The 22,988-nt window shown below is 40.2% G+C and overlaps 1 protein-coding gene across 11 annotated transcripts in view; it reads right to left on the reverse strand.

Annotated features, from left to right (window-relative positions):
* The window catches only part of LOC139148129 (probable G-protein coupled receptor CG31760), a 228,956-nt gene that overhangs the window by 88,735 nt on the left and 117,233 nt on the right, over positions 1-22,988 (reverse strand). For all 11 annotated transcript variants that reach the window (XR_011555884.1, XR_011555883.1, XM_070719430.1 and 8 more), the window contains one exon: positions 19,074-19,966. Coding sequence is in view for 9 of the 11 variants with exons in the window: in XM_070719430.1 (XP_070575531.1) it covers positions 19,074-19,857 (784 nt within the window). In the remaining 2 variants the exon portion in view is untranslated. The remainder of the gene's footprint in view (positions 1-19,073; positions 19,967-22,988) is intronic.

Raw genomic sequence — 22,988 nt, forward strand, 5'->3', positions numbered from 1 at the left:
GACTTTCATATTTTTCTAACCAGTGGTTAAATGAGTCGGCAGTTCTAATGTCTGGCTTATCAACACATTCTGTGTGTACTTTTGAAGAAAATGTGTGTGATGAACATGCAAGTGTAAACGGTCAACCTGAAAGACCTGTAATATTAGGTTTCCACTAAAATGTACTCAGATCCTTATTATCGGAAAATAAGCGAAATTCCCATGACCTTATTCATTTGATGGCGACAAAACCATTGGAATAATCTTTCGTGTTTCTTCTCTTCGTATAGGTCACTTCTTTCAGTCATAGTAGCGCTCCAACTAATATATATTCTCGGAGGACACTAGTAAATCTCGCGACAACCTCAGGGTGTTGACTATCGGTGTCCCTTGGCAGGAATCTCTATGTCTCTACTATTCGTGAGCCGTGGCCTCGTCATTTCATTTCTACTACACCCTCTTAAATCCATATTAGGCATGTGTTTCCACGGGCTATTCCTTTTCTGTATGCATATCTTGAGCCTTCCTTCTGGTTAATGGCCACAATTTTTTTCAAAAAAAGCCCATTATTGAGGATTTTTGAAGAGAAATTGAAGACGTTGCATCTTAGAGTTAGGTTTCTTCTTACAACTAAAACTGTCCTACTTAGCTATGAGTCTTCTCCGAAGTAAAGCTTCTTCCTATCAAAGCTACAAAAGAGAAAGAACCTTTCCTTGCTATAAGACGCCTTATCATATCCAGTATTTTTTTAACATAGGTCATGTTTGTTAGGTTTTGTTAGGTCATCTCTGCATGATATAGGAAACTGCACCTCTAAGATTCTAAACACCCTCAACAAAACTTATAGTTCAAGAAATGCTGCGTGATATTACTGAGAGAAGACCAGCTGGAGAAAACTGAAGATTTCTATACCTTAGAAAAATTCTTATCTTTATAGTTATTCAAACCAATCATGCTGCAGCTGGTAACATAAACGATATTGCGAAACACACATGTTTTCAGTTGTTCACAGGGTTCAAGTACATGATATCCAAGATAAAGCCTACGCAAATTTTGCCTTAAGTTTTACACGTACGCAGGATATTTTGCAAAATACTTTGCCTGAGTGGCTTTGTTTTGGTTTTTACGTGATGTGTAAGGACATGTACACCATTTGAGTAGAAATACCCGTTGATTTGAATAAATCAATGGCTATTTTATACTCTTCAGATGTTTCGTGCACTTTGACATTATTTTGTAAACGATAATAGACCAAGTAAAAAAGACATTTCTAATTCTTAACATTCGGTAAAAAATTGATGCCATGATGCGTTTAATTTTTTTTTATCCACTGTCGTATGAGATTGTTAACATAAAAAGTAAATGTTTTTTTCATTACTTTCAGAATACCGTCGCATCTTTTTAGCATTTTTTGAGGTATTGGGGTGAGGCAGCACGGATCGAGTCTACTACTATTAGTGGCACGACATCGGGAACAGCTTAGATTGTTTAATAGCTGTTGGCCTGGAAATATTGATATTTTTATCGAGTCCATCAGTAAGAATACACGTATAAAGACACCGCATGCAGGCGGTAAAGTGATGCCTAGGATCAGTGACCAAAAAGCCCTAAGTGTTTATCTGTAGAGAGTTGTGTCAGTAAAAGAGAAACATACACAGTTTAGACCTGGGAGATAGTCTTATCCGCCTACATACAAGTATTCAAATTGAATGTGAACCCACAAAACAAAACCGATTTCATTTGCTAAGGTAACTGTAGGTCACTTAAAATATTCACTTGCAAATTAAGGACCACGAATAACAGAAGAAATTTAAAAAGTTTGTCACCAAGTCAAGCATGTTACATTTCCAATGATAGATATTGTAATTCACGAGAGTTTGAGTTTAATGAAGGCATTTCAGCAATTTTTCGGGAAAATTATGAGTCAGCCAAAAATCGAACTTTTGACGAAAATGGTTATTCTACAGATGGCTCACTGGTGGTGTTTATGTCGTCATGATATCTGGCAGTCCAACGACGTAAAGCGTTAAGTTCAATTTGCCCTTCATAAAAAGTTCGAATATGTCACAAATATAAGATGAGCCACGAGAAACGAACATCCTATCCCAATGCCTCGAGGAGGATTTCAGGAACGGCAGCAATGGCCACTTCATGAAAGCAACAACAGGACCTCAAGTAAAGAGCTCGTTCAAGGAGCTTTTGAGGACTGTAGAAAAAAAACATTGATAAATGTATCAACCCTCAAAATCGATTTGGTGTTGAAGGTCATGTCCCTGTGCTTTGCAGCGTGGAGATCGTTAATGGGTATCCACTCAATTTGGAGTTTCACTTGCCATTTAAATGGTTCTATCTTTACGATCGGTTAGACACTGGAAGGTTTCTGGATAGAAGAATAGTCTCGTGGTGGAGATGAACTAAGAGATAAGATGAGAGAGGAAGGCGGTAGGTGAATACGCATCCAATGCATTCTTTACTTGTGCTATAAGACTGAACTTGCATTATCGGCATTAAGCGGTACAATCTCCGATTTCCCTACGTCCGGTCAGGAATTACTAACTAATGTACAAAATGGAATCCCCCAACATTCACATAGTGGAGCGCAAATCCGCTTCGTAAAGACAACTTATGAAGAAAAAAAGATGCAATTTGAAAAAAAAATACAGAATCATAGAAAAACTCCAGGATTTTAACACATATTTACTGGTGATTATGTATGGTACATTTTTGTAATTATCGCTGCTTTGCACGGTGGTCCATTGAAGGCAGACAGGAATTCCCTATCGACGCTACGCATGAGAGGAGCTTTAATCATGACTACAGTGGCACAACCTTCTCAAGAGAGGGTGACTATCCCATCAGATCAAACACGGCCTAGTATCGAAGTCGTAACACGAAACCCCTATAACCGCTCAAGAGGAATGAGATACTCGCCTCGGTCGAGCCATTTCAATTATATGCAGGTCTGTAGACGAGACTGCTAACCGCTCTGCAGGTCGTCAGTGTATTTGTCTGTCGCGTCTCGCCTTGAGGAGCCGTCCTCGCCACGTCATGATCAACGCACAATCGCGTTCCAACAGGAGACGCTTGCTGAAATTGATGACGAGCTGGCGAAAACTGACGATATCGGTGGTTAGGTACAATGCTTTCAACTGATTAAATATGCAAACGGAAACACAGAAAGCACGGTGATGACTCCAAGGGATGAACATTGTCTACAGTCCGTCGGTGACGCTTATCAACGAAGAATCTAAAGTCCCGCACTCATTCTCCCTTCCCAATCCTCTGCAAATGTCAAATTATAAGCGAAGCTCTTCTTGGGGGACATACCCGTCATTTCGAAACACGATTGCGAGAAATTGTAGATGTCGACAATGCCTGCTTTCTTTTCGCTTTTTCTTTGAAGCGATGCATCGGAAAAATCAAGATAACAGCCATTAGAATTAAGTGAGAGCTTCAAAGCATCACAAATAAAGTAATAGCTCAGACGAAATTGTGGTCATCACTTGCTTGTAAGCGCATCGTTATCGATGTCGCTAAATCACTCCTTTAATATCGCGAGAAAAGCTTACACCCATTATCCCTGATTAATGCTAGGAAATTCTCCCTCTGTGTGTGCGAAGCAGCCAGAGCAAATAAATTGATAAACCACTTTCCGCTCGTTCCGCTCTGAACATAGCGGTGTTTTTTTAGAGTCGGTCGGCCATTCTCATTAGCGTTATTGCGACTGATATCGTGCCGTCAATGAGCGAGTGTTGAATCTGATTTCAAACGCTGAAAATAATTGCCGCTCAATTTACAGTGTTCAGTAAAGAGCTAGCCCAAAACACGACGTAAGTTTTTGTCCGTAAGACATTAAAGATATATGTTGAAAGGGCCAATACTGTATTCAGAAGAATATACTGATGGTGGGTGTAAAATATGTTGATGTGTATTGCCTAGTGATAATAAAAATCCTAAAAGCCTGTGATATAAGCGATGAGTTTGATGTACACTCAAATTTGATGAGCCCGATGAAATATCTATCAGTTTCTGAGCCGACACTAAAATGGATTGGTGTGAACCTTATTTTACATACGTCACATGCTTTACGGATTCGGAAAATTTAAGTGTGTAAGAAATTTTGCAATTCGGCCGACGCCATTCAGAGTGACTGTAAGGAATCTGGCCGAGGCATTATTAATCATAGTTCAAACAAAGCCACTGGGAACAAATTATATTTGCTTATTTTAGCACACAGTCCTGGTATAATTTCACGTCGATAAGATGATTTCAGAATATTGCCTCCTCAACTGAGGAATCTTCCCAATTTTTTCACGTTATTTTTTAATCGGGGAAAGCCTTAATCAATTCAGTTTTCTTGAGACACTTTTCTTGACATCTATATGATCTTATACCCTGGTATGTTTTCGTTTTGGTAATGATTTATTCACCAATCTGAACAGAGACTTAGTAACACACGGCCATAATCATTTAATTCTGTCTAGAATCGCTACTGTAATTGTATTTTAATATAAAATGTTGATTTTTTAATAACTGCGTGACAAAAAGCTAACAGTTGTTTAGCAATCATGTCATACATGTAGGCCGTATATCGCGTTTCTTCATCTATTTTAAATGAAACTATATTTCACTGAAATCACTGACAACTTATATTTATGACAGGTAGCCTCAATAGAAAACACGGTTTCTAGAAATTTCTGACGCATTTATCCAGTCTCTTGGATACACCCAGATAACGAACACTGATTTCAAGTAGATTTCAAACTCTATCAGTACAAGGACGTAGCGTATCTTTAAAATCAACCAAAAAAAGCTTAAATATCCAGTTGTGAAATATTTCATCCAGGAAACACTTTTTGAAATTCCGCTTTTGTTTACAGAAGATTCATTATCGCCCGTTCTCTGAAGATGACCCTACTCAACTCTATCCTGTGATGGTTTTAAAGTATTTGCACAGCTTTGCCGGAGGCGGGGACGATTTCTTCAAGCAAATCCGGTCTCCGGGGGGCAAGTAATACACGCATTCAAGATCAAGCAGTGATATGTTTTAGCGTGGCGCAGCCTTATGCGGTGCATTTGACGGGTTTCGGATCAAATCTATAGGAAACTGCGCACGTGGTACAATGCCCTCGACGAGAAAGCTTTGAAAAAAAACATGTTTTCCCAAAGTTCGGAAATACATTAAATATCAAAGCTAGTTATCTTACAATCGATGAGGATACCAATCAAATGTGATTTGAAGAGGGTTAACGGAAATAAATTCTGAGGCCTGAAATTGATCACAAGCTGTTTCTTTCAAATGGATGTGTAATTGAATCTTCAAGTTGGATTCAATAGGGATTTCCCATATGTACGTTGTAATTTGTTTACAAACTCTAATGCTGTTATCTATGTATAACAGTTATCTATGCTCAGATGTATGATAGTTGTAATATATCTGATACGTACGTACTTACGTATACTCACGCACGAAAGCACGCAAGAACGCACTGACGTACGTACGTACGTACGATATTATTGCTGAAGCGTTGGAAGGTACAGAGTCTGTCACTAAATATATTTTGTAAATGTATGTCTAAAGTTTATTTCAAATATTAATTAAGACTTCGATCGTTTCCAATAAATGCTTTACTTAAAACATTTTACAAATTGTAAGGAAAATAAAGGAAGATTGCATGTCGTTTTGAAGAAAGTAGTTACGAAGAACCGTAGCATACTTTAACTACTGCGTTTAACGTAAATTTGTCAAATGTTAAACTTTACAAACATTCATTTTTGCTCATTCTTTGAATCATTCTTTCACAAACGTTTCTTTCTGTTGAAATAAGTTGCAAAGCTTAGTTTTTCATTTTTAAGTTTGTGAGCAATTTATAAAACCCATGAAAAATCATACAAATTACTCGACACAGAGTCTTACCCTCCGTGTTTGGGTGTTTGTCGCCGAATGCCGTCATCTCCCTTCCACTTTTAACGATTGTAGAAAGTGGGTTTTATTGGTAGCAATGAAAAAACCTGGTTCGATAAGATCGCAAGATTGATCTATGTTTGGTGACATTACGGCAAGTGGATTCAATTTACTTAAGATTTAATCTACAAACAAAGAATGGAAATATCGTATAGAGAAGCTCGCGGACGTAGAGGAATTACATGCATGTTTCAGTTTAGGTACCGTAGAATGCGCCTCGAGGTGAGGTATCCGACTCTCAAACTTTTGCAATTCTTTTCTGGTCTACCCCCTGTGAGGGCTCATTTTAAAGCTCTTGGGGTAAGAACAATTTATGCCGTCTCAGTTTTACGAAAATCGAAAATTTTATCTCAGTCGAAAAGTGATCGGCCATCGCCGCGTGTTCACGGAAAGAAGCACTCGTGAAAGGAAGTGCACTCAACAGAGTACGAGGATTCGAAGTTATGGCGTTGTATCAGATGACTTTATCTTCGCACTGTGTATAGTAAACCCTATATGGGCAGGCGTCAGAGAGCAACTATCCCAGATTTATATGGCCCGTGGTTGAGTCTTTAAACTTTCTGCAACTTAAGCCGGCGTTAAATTCGTCATTTTAAGATGTTGTTATGATTGTCATGCATTCCCTTTACACAAAGACACACTTTATGCACACTGCAGGCAATGACGTGACGAAATCAGAACGATATTTAGGCAATTGCAGTGTCGATCGTCTTTGTTAAGTCGGCTACACATACAACTGAATGTCAATGTTGAGTTCGAATGTCGATTCAGCGTCAAATTTATATTTATCGCCCGTATCACGTTTGACAGCAATGACAGAAGAATCCTGAAGGTTATGCAAACGTGAATGAATGAGAAGATCACAGCTGCCGTTCGGAATTGCCATACCCTATATCAGGGTAGGCATCGAGTTGGAAGCGAAAATTTAAAAGTATATACTCTCTTGGAATTGTGTCTGTGATCTGAATGCGCTGTGCATTGTGGGTAGGTTTACCGAATGTCGACATGTGAGATGCTGAATCTGGTGGATACTGTGTATAAGTGGTTATGATTCTTCTTGCTGTGCGGATATTCAGAAGTCGTGGCCTTTATGATTGAATGCGTCTCGAAAACAGATATGTCGCGCGAATTTTTACAATTCTGTTCCGATCTATCATTTGGGGGGCTCATTTTAAAGCTCTTGGTGTAAGAAAAAAAGATTCAGTCGCAGTTTTTTCGAAAATCCAAAATTTAATTTTTCCCATGGAGTTAACGCAGGGATGGCGCCATTTCGAATTTCAAATACCGATATATCTCAGGTAATTTGTGTCTCTAGTACCAAACTTTGCACGGTGACCCGTGATTTTTTTTGCTGATTTGGTAAGAATGGTTGAAAGTTTCACCTACGGAAGTTTGGGCAAAAGTTGAAGTCTTTCACTTTCGAGGTGCATACTACATTAAGCAGTATTTGTACTGTTCATATTTTCTAAATTATTTATGCGATATGGGTTTCAATTGGATATCAAAGGCTATTCGCCACCTCCATAAAAAAAACTCCTGCCATTTAAGAGGTGATACCGGAGCCATATCGCCATATTTGCTTTAAGCGCGATGTTAATCAGTATATACTTTTGAATCATATGATTATCTCAAGGTATATCATGTGTTAAATATTCATAATTGAATTTCACGTATCGCACACCAACATACATATGGCCAAAAAGAAGGCTACCACTATACAATGTTCACTGATATTGTAACTCAAAATTTAATTAGTTTTTCGCTTCGCTTTGGAGGGACTTATCCCTCAAGCTCCGATGTAGCAAAGATTGAAATTAAAAAGTTCGAGATTTATCATAAATGAAAATATCGGCATGGGGCATTAATTTTCGAAAAAGAAATGTTAAAAAAGAAAATATATGCATGTACGTATGTTTATACAATATCTATCTATCTATCTATCTATCTATCTATCTATCTATCTATCTATCTATCTATCTATCTATCTATCTATCTATCTATCTATATATATATATATATATATATATATATATATATATATATATATAATATATATATATATAATATATAAATGTACTAGTACATGGTGCCTGAAGATATTTATACTAACCTTGTCTCTAGCTTTACCCTACGAGATAAGAGTTTGATTGGGTCTTTTTTCTCCTTCCAATGTTTGTGTGATATAGCCCTGCCTGCATTTGAAATCACGACACGTACCCCTTGCGGTAAACAGCTTTTAACATAGCGATGCTGTCGATAACAAACAAACCAACTGATTGGAAATGCTTTGGAATAGCTTTGATACGATTTCTGCCCCCTACGGAATTCTAATCAGCACGTCGCACTATAGCTAGCCGCGTCGATAAACTCATTCGAGAAGTCAACGCAACCATCACGTTCTGCGAGCGTTTGCTATTTTTTATGACTCTTGTTATTTGATATCCGAGGTAACGTTTGTTTTGTTTGTTCGCTAGCTGGTTCGTTTGCTATTTTCTGTTTTATTTTAACTGTCGGATTTTATCGAGGGCTAACCCCTAAGATGGCAGTTACCTTTTTACAGGCTCATTATCTCGACAGAAACTTAAGGCGAGATTATCGTCACGGCGAGACATAAATTTAATGTGCCGGGAGGGCGGTGATGTCAGCCATCTTGATGTTCCCTATCGCTGATTGCACAGAAAAAAGACGAAAATTAATCCCATTTTGGCGGCTTCAAAATCAAGGGTTGCCGACAAGCCGTATAACCTTTTTTCCCTTTTCTGTTGGTAAATGAATGAAATTTAGTCCATTAAGTCAGTACACGGGAAAGATGTGGATAATGGATTTGATTTTCGTTTTTGGCATTTTAAGGCTTGTCTGAAAAGTGTTCAACGTTAAGGCGCAGTATAAGTTGTATCGTTACAAACTCTTACAGTCATTATAGCAAAACCACTGATCAGATGTAGCTTTTCGTGTATTTTCCATCCTTCTTTTTCTGTAAACGAAAAGGTCTCTACTTCTTTTCTAAGATCCTATGACAAATATTCGACTGTGAACACTACCTGCAGGTGCGTTTGTGTCTAATGTCAATTTCGATAATCGACAACAAAGTTGCATAGTTTACACAATCAATAGGCTGTGTTTGCTAAACTAACACTTGTATATATTTCAGCATAATTCAGGGAAAAGAAGAACGAAATTTACTCGTTTACTGGAACAAAAGCAATAAAAGATTACAGTTACAGAGCCCGTCCCTTTGACCCGATACTCTGCCACTGCAGGGGGCACCTGTTCCAGATCCCTGTAAACCCCAACTCCATTTTTTTCCGCGTTTTCCGATTCTGCTTCAACGAGCTTTTCATCCGTGTCACCCGTTCCATCCGTCAAACACACTGATTAGTGCAGGAAACAGATTCGGAGCCGCTAGAATTATGTATCTGAAACTGTCAGAAACGCGATGACCGCGTTTCAAACGTCGTGGAAAGCGCGATGAAAAAAAATCGTGAAAGCGTGTCGTTGTCAAGGACGTTGTGTTATACCGTTGCCACAAAGGTGGCAATTCCTCTGTGCTTTGATATCCGTGTTTAAAAAGTTCCCCTGCATACGTACGGCTGATGGAATTCAAAAATGAAAGAGGACCTAGACAGACAATGATTAAGTGATAAAATTCATCGCCTTGTAACAGTAGACGTAGGGGAATTTCATTTGATGGTCAGAGACGATGAGTTCAGGAACATGAGAAGTTCAATCTGACGTTCGGAATGAGCAAGACGTCCCCGTCTTTACGGTACGCTCAATAGGACAAATGACGTGCCATTTCATGTTGAGAGTTTACCGTGATGTACAGTTGGTTAAGAAATCATTTATCCGACTCAAGCTATGATTCAGTTGCATACCAGCAATTTGTTCCCACAGCCCACGCAGAGAGTTCCAATCATTTCCACTAGAATGTACATTTCCCATAAAATTGGTGTAATTGGCGTGGCAACATACCGTTGTCGATTTTCATCATATGCAAGGGACGCGTTTTTTCATAGTTTTCACTGTTTCGTTATAAATCATAAAATGTTGGGGGGGGGGGGAGAGAGAGAGAGAGAAAAGGAATCCCGTAAAGATAGTAGACTTTTGCATTTGTTGGATTAAAAAAAATCCCGACATGACGTTGTACTGTAAGATATTTGCACAATGGAAAGTATAGAGTTGTGATCAAAGCCGATGGATGCTTAACGTACAACACCATTGTACGCTATCGACGTGAGTATGCAATGTTTTGGAAGTCCCTTACATAGTCTATAGTGAAGCATTTGATGAAGTCAATTGTTACCCTATACCGTCCATTGCATATTGTACCATTGTCAGATTCTGATTGAACGGTTCATTAAAAGGAACAATGGTTATTTGTCGCTTTTTTATGATAACTAATTGAACATTTCTTTCTGTCACGCTAACCTGGACTAAATCTTGCCCACTCGGCCGGGATGCTCGCATAAGTCTGCGCAGATCTTAGGGGAAAAAGACTGTCACAGCATCGACAATTTGGTGACGTCATCTCATTCCGTATACATTACATCATAGCAAAATTTGATTTCATATGCCTGCCGGACATACAGCGCTTTGGCGACGGCCTAATCCATCATATGTTAAAAATAAGCAGTATGAAATCTAAACAGAAACTCGATTCGCCTCTTTCGCACAGTTAACTCATTGAATAAAACGCAATTGAACACCGATACGCAACAGAAGATACGCAACAGATTCTCCAAATTACATAAAGAAATGGATTCACACAACTCTTGAAAGTCGAAATTTTACTATGCCCTTCAAACTCATACAAAAGATGATTACCAAGCATTCAGTGAAGCGTAAAGACCCATCTGAGTGCATAGATTCCGCAACGCATAACAGTTTTTGTCATGAAAAAAATATCACAGGAAATGCATAGGTAGAATGTGAATAATGTTATGACACGGTTGGATATATGAATTCATTTTTCTCGACGTTTTTTTCCCTGTGTGCATACACTGAGCAAGCACTGCTGATATCACCAAGCAATACGTGTAAAGCTTAACATTTACCCCGAAAGCGTTGACAGAAACCCGTGTCACACAAGTCAACACTGAGCCGCGACGGGGAGAAATTCGACATTTTGCGCAGGGGTTGGAACTAATCTTCCGCTAGGAAAGCGAGGTTGTCAACTTTTCACAGTTTAGACGGGGTCGGTCCAATCGCTTCGATATCAATCATTATGATTTGACAGCTGTGAGCAAAACTGACAGTAATCAGTCCCTGTTCTGGGAAAATTGAGTTCACCGATCTGCTAAGATACGAAAGCACCTTTTCAAGAAAAACTACACAAACTTTAAAATGACTTCTTTGATATCATCTGAACTATAGGGGAACGGGCTGCCGTTGCTTTCGCTGAAAGGGGGGAAATGAAAGCATGACGTCATTGGTGAAATCGTGTTCACAATGTGAAATGCCACTCTGGCGAGTAATGTAAACCGGCGCTCTCTTCTTGTACACGGAACTCAGTCTGTGTACCTCGTAAAAAGTGACGAAAAATCGAATGCAATCTATGAAGAGGATCGGTTGCTGTCAACATTAATATATTCCACACCGCTGGCTCGCAGTTGGCGTACAGCAACACAAAATGAAATTACTATATCACGGCGACAAAAAATCTCCTTTTTCTCTCCAACAACCATATGAGGCCCGACTTTATGAGGCATGTGTCGAGATCCTTAAGTGTACACTTCACGAAGTAAACCATTAACTAAGCAATTTTTCTCAATGGAATAAACTTTAAACTTCAAACAAGTCTATAAAAGCCCAGACCTGTTATGATAACTTAACTTCTCGCTATTTACCCTGTGACATTATATTAACATAAGACGCTTATCGGCTACCATGGGGAGCTCCGGTAGGCTGCGCGGCGCCGGTACCACCTACGTGGAAAGAAACTCCCTATAGACGATCTATACTGCAATATTTTACCACCATTTTCAGTAATAGAGCGTGAAGCCACTGCAGTGAACTGCAATGAAACTGCTTACACTAATTAGTTTCAGCTGTAGCCGTGGCCACTTTGGTGTTGAACAAGGCTACTTGATAAAGACCAAAAAGTCTGCTTGTACAAAGGACACAAACTAGCTCTGTCTGAGGCTCGAGTTGTAAATGAGATTTACGATTGGCACCCTGTGTTCAAGATTAAGATACAATGTAACATTACCATGCACTGGTCTATGTACAATCTTTTTTATTTCAACTTTCCCAGACAAACTGTCTGCATGGGACATACAATGTTGTCGACTTTGCCAGCTGGCTATAGCTGAAACTAATTAGTGTGAGCAGTTTTACTGCAGTTCACTGCAGTGGCTTCGCGCTCTATTACTGAAAACGGTTGTACTGTTCCTAGAATGAAGTTCACGGTGATTTTTTGCAGCAATCCATAATATTTAGGTTAGGAAAAAGCATGTGTTCAGGTACTATAGGCTACGTACCCTACTTTCAACCTAACCTGCCTGCTTTTACATTGTCATCATACAAGCCAAGTCGTGGAAAGTTTGGCCGGGAAATTTCGTAACATATTGTTTCATTGATTAGGTCACCCCCCCCCCCCCGGTTTTCACCAGAAAAGTACAACGCTCTATCTACTCACCAAATTTCCCGAAGTTTTCTTAAAGGAAACCGGTCTGTGCGAGTTTCTTGTTTACAAACAATGTATTTCATGCACGATATCTAGATGCACCTCATCATCATAGCTGCAACATTTAAATTATACGATGTAGATTATGACAGACATGTTTTAACTTTCATCAATCACGACCTTTGGGCGCATTTACGACGACTGTGTCCCTTTAAGGGAAACGGACATATATTTTACTCTTGACCACTCTCTGTCATACACGAGAACGCCTGAATTTTATTTCGGTCGTGACACCTTTCCGACAAAGACACCGTGCGCAAAGCAGATGGTAAAATCGACTTGGTTACGCAGTAATCTACTCAGCTAAACATCAGCAGAGACTAAATGGGAAAGGAGCTTCTACTTTCCAAATATGGCGGAATCAATTCAGACGCCCCGTTCCATGTGGAATTGTAGATTGTTGTACGTCTATATCCCCCTGACTTCCTTCAAGATCAACTCCATCTTGATGGCTGATTCGTAATTATCTTGGTGTGCAGAAATAGATCAAATACATGCTTAGAGTTGAGCTGATGCATGATTCATTAAAACACACGCCGTGAAGTTGCACTTTATATATTAGGGGAACAATGAGCATTTTGCTAGCGTATGAGATAGTGATGAAATCGTTGCGTCGTACATTTTACCAAACAAGCCCTTAAATGACACCGGGGAGGGAAGGGGGCTACGGTACGCACAAATATAGATGAACTGCCTAAAATATACATGATATTTATGTCGTTATTTAAGACACGCGTCGTGCGTGACGGATGGCACATACGGGATTTAAATTACCCGACGAGTGGGCGCCTTGGAGTTGTGACTGTTGCAATGACGAGTTGACATTGTAATTTTCAAAGGGAAGGTCGGGAATATCGTTTTGAAATCTATCTGCGAGGGATCTTTCCTATTGAAATATCAGCGAATTTAAACTACCTACAACTTTTGTAGGGGTTGGCGATCTGACCCTTGACAACACAGCTTGGATACTATCTCAATCTATGGATGCCCGACCATACGAGGATCTTCTAATTGCATTTCCGATAAGTGCATTGCGCTACCTCTTTACCACAGACAAAAAAGGATTTATTGATGCAATATATGGAGGTGTAAAGGCATTACCCGTATAAAATAAAACGTATTGCGAGAAATGAACATATATTTAGTACCATTTTTATAACCTATTTTTACGGCGATATTTTAATTTCGTCAACAGGGATATTCACTGTTATTAATGAAGTGTTCGTGTTTGCCACACGCAAAAAAAGAACCACCTTGACGCGGAAGTTGTTTCATGCTCGCTCGTCAGAGTGCTAAATTTGCCCCAACTCACGCAGCCTGCGCATGAAAATTTAATGATGATAAAACACCTTAAATACAATCCGACTAGTCGTTATGTCTGCATCAGAGCAGCGTTGGGGACTCAAAAAGTCAAAATCGCTCATGTTCCGATCTAATGCCCCGCCACCAATCATACATCCGGGCCTCAAACTTTCTGGGTCGTCATATTTTTTTTTCGCGAAGAATAATGTCCGTCGCTTTCGATAATCACGGAAGCCTTTCAACGGTAAGGAGAACCGGTGGATGAACTAACCGAAGGAACAACTCTGAGAGCATATAATAATTATGGCGCACTGCGTCGAGTGGATTTACTTCCGAACCCGAAAATCGAAACAGCACACAGTAATTTTCGCATGCTGCGATCTGCAAACTTAAATGGTACTGGAGCATTATATTGAATATTTTATGAGACGATACAATCGGACGGGTTGATGGCGTCGAGTTGAACGTTATGTAAATCCGGTACAGTTCTAGCACTTCTCTGTTGCAGCGGACTCAAAGTCATGTCCGTCGTTGCATATTGTAAATTATTCTCTGTAAGCGCAGAGTGAGGGCATTAACCTTAACGAGTCGCGAAAAAACAAAAAAACAAAACGGAGTACTCCAGGAAAAAAACCGTTATTTGATTGTAAAAACGGCGGTCGCTGATGATTTATGACAGTTGTAAAAACATAAATTGAACTCGTTTATATTGCGATGGATATTCGCCATCTTTTATTACGTACATCATCATCATCACTATCGGCCAGTGGCGAGATGCAACTTCATAAACCGGGTCCGCTTTGCATATGATAAAGGGTTGCTCCGGGACTGATGAGGGTTTTACGAGAGCAGGACGCATTGCATCATTCCTGCTATATGATGTGAGGGAATCTAGTTAACATTGAAAATTGAAAATTCTGTCATCCGGTCGCCGTTGTCAAGGACACGCTTACCGTGGAGGAAAGGAATGTTCGCTAAAACGAGACTGATAAAATCAGAATGTCACATTTTTCATATCTCCTCTCGATGATTTTCTGCATATCAATTCTAGTTTACAATACGCCGACATATTAGCGTTATCTTACGGCAGGCTGGTTTCTGTTATTGTTATCAGTTATCGACCTGGGTGTTACAAAACTTAGTCAAAAGAGATATTGTCATTTTGTTTACCATAACAAGCAAAAGTGAAACACTACGAACGACCTTCAGTACATCTACAAGATGTATACATCACACACATAATATCTATATCCAGTGAATATAATTGAAATTTCGCAATTGCGCGAAACTATAAGATGCATTTGCAGTGGAACCACGAAAATGTGATTCCACGCTTTGACGGCGACATTCGGACAGAGTTTTGAAGCTTAGCAAGCAACTTAAGCTATTTATAGCAAAACGCAGATTAATAACTGGCGACTCGCCTAAAATAAATTTGTGAACGGTAATATTTTTGTGTATCTTAATCACGGTCAATTCCGACGCCAAAGTTAAAATTGCGGGTACAAACGGTATACACCTACGACGTTCATTTTCAGGACTAGACATTTTTCAATCATTGGACGCTGTGGGAATTGAGATTCCGAAAGAGTTCACGTATATTTCACCTATTCTGACTCGTCGTATTAGGATGGTCTATTCCGATGACGACTTAATCAAATTCTCTGATTACGCCGGACAGCCTGGTTGAACTTGGCACCGCCGCGATGAGGGAAATTTCCAGTTATCTATCGCATCATAGAGACCAGGTCTTACTTTAATGAAGGAAGTTTACGCAGGTGATGGACGGGTGATTGAGACATAGCTAAAACTAGAAGCCAGTGAGGATTGCTGTTTCATCAAAACCAGATTAAATATGCATGAAGGTTTATTGAGCAGCGAAGATGTCGGGCATAACGGGAATACGACTTTATTGAACAGTAAATGTGCTAACAAACGGGTGACCCTTATGCGACTTTTGAAAGCGCGTGGAACAAATATGGCGACGGCTGCTGAAGTGAAATTGCAAATAGCGTCAGTTCCGACGATTCACGAAAGTTATCAGGCTCATTTGGAATTTTCTGCAACGGCAAAACGAGATCTGCAATTCCAATCGCTTTTCTACTACCCGCACTGTGCGCACACATGTTCCGCTTTCATGCAGGAAGTAATAGATTTCAACGGAACGTCTTATCATTCAAAACAAATTGCTGTACCGGTCAAAATGACGACGACTAATGGCTTACTGATAGAATCCGGTCTGATGACGTCATCAAAGTACAACGGAGGGAAAAACACTGGTCTCCGAGGCCCTTGATTTGTCCTCGACCCCTCCGTTGCGCAGAAACAGTTGTGACAGCGCGTTCAGCCATTCCCATGCATAGCAGCGCAGAGCGGCTGCCCGGCTTTTATCAACATTCCTAGAGGCAAAAGGCTAATTACAGGTTAAAACTAATAAAACATGACAGTCTGCTATAATAAGAACACAGCCCACTAATTTCAAAGTAAAATTTTAATACAGGGAGCCTGCCTTTAATTCGAAACGTTTAAATCTACCTGTTAGGGGTATTTAATCTTTTAATACAACGTTCAGCTTTCTCAGATGATATTGCTCCACCGAAGGAGCCCTTAACGGCTGGCCGTCACCGTGATTGAATGGAGTTTTTAAAATTCTTCTATTAGTCCCAGTTTGTCCGTATTTACCTTCCATGTGACTACCGTCGGTGCTTGATGACGTCATGAGAAACAGCCTCGTCCCACGACTTCAGGTTGTCAACGACCACTATCATTTTGAATCATGCTCGTTGGGAAAGGAGAAACGCGATGTAGTTTAGCGCGGAATAGAGCCATAGCCATACACGGTGACAGCGGATTCATGCGCGCTGAATAACAATAACCGCCGTGCACAGAAGAAGCTTGATCGAAGGGATCTCAGTGCCATATTTCAAGAGCTTGCCCCGGGCTGCAAATCGTGCGATCATATCTTGAAAGAAATCACGAAGCCCTCTATTATATACTCGGCGCATCATTAATTCGGTCGACTTTGACCCCGGGGATAGTTCATTAAAAATAGTTGTTGAACATCCAAGGATTTTCTCTCCGGAATTGTGCACTATTGCTAATAAATTGAATGGGGAAACAAATTCAATCGACTCTCTTTTTTTCTTTAGCTGGGCGGTAGTTCAATTACCTGTGACCTATGATTTGTTTGGATTCGTGTAGATTTATTCTCAGACTGTTGTGTTGATCTGTTTAATATATGGTTTCTTGTTCTTCCCAAAAATCAAGTTGAAATACACTGTGTTAATCACAGCCTATATTGTGTGAAATGTATGATTATGTTGATGGCGGCTGAATTTCCGTCCGGACTAGAATTCATATGTCAACCATAACACAAAAATAATCTGTACTTCGACTCATGTTCAGATCGTAGCTACTGTTGGCGCAAGAGCATTCCGTGTCGGCAATCCAAGAGAGAAGATCAAAGCTATTTAAAGACCGACACAGACCTATTATCATAATAATTTGAACGTTGTTATGGTCCATTGACGATATAAAAGGCAGCGCGATTTATCGCTCCAAATGATCAATATTGGGGATTTTTTTCAGTGCAATGCGCTTGACGCGTCCGAAATCGGAATCTAAAGTGGCTGGGATTGCCATGGTAAATGTGTGTGTCGCGTAATTTTATTCTGAGTACAGTCTTATGCAAGATCAAACGGCGATTGCTTTCGGTTAAATCAACTCTCCAACTGGCTTTTGCACTATACCTATGTATTCTGTTTCATCAACATATTTTCTTTATGACCTACAGTCGACAGTGTTAATCCAAAGAATGCTGGATACCGTTTTTAAAAATTATCCGTACAACATTCGCTAGAAAGCAGGAGGCGTCTGGGTGTTAATATTTTCCGTCTCACATCTTAAAACACGCAAGGCCACGACTGAGAAAATTGTTCCAGAGCTGTTGTATGTCGGACCATGAAATGCAATTCGCTTTTTACAAATATGTTTTTTTGAGAAACTGTGTCTTTTCTAGATTTCTAAATGGTCTTTTTGTTTGCGAAAATGAAATCTTGAACGCAAAAAAAATATCGAAATTAGGCAGTTTTACGCTCATGTCGTACAATGTTTAACCAAAGAACACAACAAGCCTCCGTCTCAAGTCAAAGGAAAAGTGATCAATTATTGTGGGCTGCGAACGCATCATTAAGTGAATTAACCATCTTCGGTTGATAAATTACATGGATATTGCTTTCAGCGGTGATGTACGAGACGTGAGACATATAATGGATAAAAAAATAAATGGGATGAACGAAGGTGATTGGAACAGCCACGTTATTATTGTTATTAAATATGAGTATGCCCCCGGGGCCCTGCTAACACCCCCCCCCCTTCACCACCACACCGTTTTATGTGAGAACTGCACTACGTATCAACTCTATGTTGTATTACTGGGCCTCTAAAGTAGTGTATATATACACTACAAGGTGTCGCTGACAATACAGCTAGGCCGGCAGATTCATCATTTGACCGGAATTGTGGCAGCTAAATCGTCAAATTGTGCCAAATACAAAACCTATTCCAGTTTCACCTGACCACATTTTGTGTTGAAAGTTTTTGCCCGGGGTTAGTGAGACAGTTTCAAGACGTTGCTTCCATACCACTGACCTTCACTAGGTAAGACAGCAAATTTCAACGACTGAATGTTGTTCTATTAGTTCTAGCAAGAATTTCTCACTTAACCCCAATTTCATCGGGAATGTCAATTTTTTAGTGTTCCCAGCCCGTACTGTGTATTACACTAAGTCAAAACGTGCCCCGATGACCGCGACCTTGATGCGAAAAACGTGTAAACGCACATTATCGGAAACCTTTTGCACACTAGAAAGTACTTCAAGAAGCCATTATACTGTCTATGATTGCATGTCAAATAGGGTTGTATTTTCCACACGATGTCTACATTTCTATCATTAATTACCCAGACCGGAGCTCCGAAACATTACAGCGTCGTTACGAAAGTCTGGCTTGCCGGAAACGCCATCAAATTTACGGGCGAACATAGTCGGAAGTCGACCGCCAGCTTCCTGGGCCTAATGAGTCGATCAAATTACACAAGTTTAAATCAAAATTTGTGCAGACGACATCGTGATCCGGACTTACCTACGGTTTTATTGTAGGAAGTTAAAAGTTCCTCTGCTTTTTTCCTGGCCATGAAGAACCACTCAGACACATTCCCATTGGCAAGGTAGGGATACTCTATGGACAGGTCCTTTGCGTGCGTTCTACCGTCGGGAAGTCTGTGCGCGTACGGGCAGAATGCAACAAAATCTTCGAACTCGTTGTAATCATAGCAATTCCCCGCTGCAAATATCAAATTATTGCTCTCCAAGAGAGATCTCACGGCCACGTAGAAGAATTCTTGTGAATGCTGTACGGATTCCAGATTAGGGTCTCTCCAGACTCTGGTGAGGAAATTGGCAAAATTGACGGCCAATTTGGCCTGTTCCCGGAATCTGTCCGTGTTATATTCACCTGCTGGCAGGCGTTTGCCCGTCCCGCGCTCACAATCCTCTATATTTTCCTGCACCTCTTCCACGTAGCGAAGAAACATGACAACTTTGTCGTCGTCTTCGTGCGTCCCGTTAGGTTTCCTCTCCATCGCGCGTTTGTCACCCTGGTCTTCGGTAAGCGACAGATACTTCGGAATTGTGCTGCTGGAGTAGGCGAGCCCTTCCGACGACGACGACGGCAACGATGATGATGTGTCAGTTGCCCGGCCCGATGCCGACGGCGAAAACAGACTCGATATTCCATCTTCCGTTGCCGCCGCAGGCGTCGTGGTCCTCGCGTCGGCGGTAAGACAGCAATGCGTTGACATAAAGAGCGCACAAATAAAAATCATCTCGATTTTTTTCAGAATCGTCAACGAAGAAATAAAAAACATGGTATCTTTCTGGTGAAGGCCGCTGGACAGTGTATCGTCTTCTTGCAGTAGCTGTGCCGTAAAGCGGGAACCAGACCCTGGCAACGATTCATCAGCGCGTGCGAGTCATCTGTAAGACACCAAAGATCGAAAATGAATAAAATCATACCGGTGCTACCTAAATGGACTGCGACCAAATGGGTTGTACCACTTTCATGTCAGGGGTGAGCCTGCCACTCAATTGTTGAAAAGGTAGAGATGCGCGCGCATGCTATCGGCAATCACGATTTCCCTATAGCGCCAAAAGGCCTAATTTAAGCGCGAAAGCCGAATATATATATATATATATTACGTGTAGAATGAGTATTTTCTCAAGGCATTGACACGCGTGTTAATAGTTACTGTCGTATGTGTCAATTTGATCGCTCCTGAAACCTTACCCACCATGAAGAAATTTCTCGGCATGTTGACATCAAAATACGAACATATTGATTTCCCTCCGTTCTGGAGATTGAAATACCGGGGCTCTTAGAGCTACATACACTGGTTACCTCGCGATATTTCCCAATTTCTTGATCCGCGTCTACGTCGAGGTGATGACGGTCGCTGAAGTCAAGTGACATCTATACAACACATTGAACCTTTTATTTTGCAAACGCTTTGTGCAATACTTAGTGGCAATAGTTTGATATCAACGATGAGCGACATTCAAAATATTTGAAGACTTTGCAGGTCAACAACGAAAGGGAAACCTCGTCACGAGGTAAGAAGGGCGAAAACAGACGACACATAAGAAATTATGCAAATTTGTCCTTGGCGCCAAATATTCTTTCTGCGGGTCGTCACAACTGTGAAGATTATGGAACGGTTTAAATGCCCGCCTCTCGATAAGGAACGTTATGTAAATACTGACCAAGTAACTTTAGTAATTCGCTTCCTGGTCACTTTATTTTTCCAGTAAGATCCCATTCGTTACACTGGCATACATCTGCCAGGTTTGAAGTCCACCTGGCAGGCCTATTTCATTCTATATACTAATCCTGTGGGGCCAATATGGTGTAACTTTCCACTTTTTCTCCGGTCAACTTAAATCACTCGATTTCACAAATACTTCAAGCTAAATGTGTAATATGCGCTAACGCTGTGTTTAATCAAGCGATATCCTATACTATTATATGCGAAACTCAGCATGTGTGCGGCAGGTGTGTAAGGTTCCACAACAAGTATTGGGTCCTTCCAAAAAATAAATTATCTGAAAAGAAACTGAGCTTGTAAGTTGTAACCCCTTTTAAGTGTACATTTTCTAAAAGCTTATATCGGTGAATGCTGTGATCTGCATTTTCTAATCATTGTTTGCATAAGGGTCATGTGACACAATTTGCATAACCTCTTAAAACGTTTTTTCCTACCCTGTGCAAACGCTGAAGTGTTGAAGTGTAAAGTTTTTGCGATTGAAAGCCGTTGCATCAGTCTTGCAAATTGCGTCTGGGATTTCTATTTGAGGCTCTAGATTATTTAGTATGACGCGACAATGTTTATCCGGCTTGTGATTGATCCACGGTCTAAAACCTCAAAGAGTCCGTAACAATGATAACTAGGGCAGATAAAAACAATCTGAGACACGCTTTTCGAGGTCATCATGTTGTTAATCTTTTGGTGATGATTTCGACAGGAAGCACTGCAGCGTTTGTACACGGGGGAAGAACACACATTTGAAAGGCTATGCAAATTGATTGTCACATAATTACAAAATAAAAATCTCAGTATTTGTCAATGTCTAGGTTTTAAGAAAATATAACATCATACATTAATGGGTCGTATGAGCTCAGTTGTTTTGCTGAGAATTCATGCCTTGGAAAGATCCAATATTTGTCCCGCACCATTAAGCAAATACAATTGAACAAGTTTATTGAATTTGTGTATGTCTGAATTTGAGGGTCTCTATTCTAGAGCGCCAGACTTTCGTCTGTATGCGTATAAAAGCGACATCAAAAATCTCCCTGTTAGGGGTATTGAAGGGACAACACCTGTACACTCTTCTCGTTATTTTCGTCCTGGGAAGGATGTCTCTAATGTGTATTGACTACAAGTAGTGGCACTGCCAATACGACACAACGGATTTTGCGAAAAAGATGTAAATGTCATTGCTGTACTAAGGAGAATCAGAAGTCGAACATTAAGATGCCAATCATAGCATGGGGCATTACACGCTGAGCTTTGACAATGGTCATTTCCATATGATTTTATGAGAAGAGCAAGAAACAGCGAAATACAAACAGAACATACTGGAAAAGACTTCAAAAGTCATGAGCAATGGAGTTTTACGCGCGTTTTCTTAGTAACAGACTACGAATAATATGATCTGTGTGGTACAAGCTCTGATTACACTGTTTCTATTAGTGTTTCTCCTAGACTTGCATCGATCGAAACTGTATTCCCGTTTAATATCACTCCGAGCTCTGTGATTGAGCAGCTACAATGTCGAACTGAACGTATAACCACAGATCGTTTCATAGTGACTTACAGGCCATGAAGGCACCAAGTTTTCATCGATTTTTCAAGTTTGGAATGTATCTTGTGTAGACCCTTAAAAAGTAGAAACCTTTAAGTTGTCACGATATGTAATGTGTGACGTTAATTTGACCGGCTTTTCGAGTACAACCTAAGTCTGTTAGCAGAACTGCAGGCATGGAATAAGGGGATCGTTTCAACTTTATCTATTATACATATCTTATAGGACCATTGTGAGAAGCCCACACAAACACTCCCAATTGGTACAACATAATGATTGTGGTATAACCTTCGTATCAAATAATAAATTAGTTTCTTTAAATAATAGATTGTCAATAAAAGTGAAATAATGAAAAAAGAGTGATAAATTCAAATAGAGATGTTAAGTAATGCGGGAAGATGGAAAGGGCTGGCTTCCAGAATGTCCCTGGGAAGCAATTTGATTTGATTTAATGCTGGAAGTGCTGGAAGTAACAACGATCCATGTAGCATTTTCACTTTCAGGGCTGCCAATAAAATTGCGATTGAGCAACAAGTCTCGGGTATGGTTTCACCTTTCGAGGGTAAAATTATTCCCCCGGTAGACTTCATAAATCTTCTACACGAATTCGGACGTTTTCACACGGAGACGGGAGTACGGG

This window comes from Ptychodera flava, chromosome 13, assembly GCF_041260155.1.
Source record: "Ptychodera flava strain L36383 chromosome 13, AS_Pfla_20210202, whole genome shotgun sequence".
NCBI classification, from domain to species: Eukaryota; Metazoa; Hemichordata; class Enteropneusta; family Ptychoderidae; genus Ptychodera; species Ptychodera flava.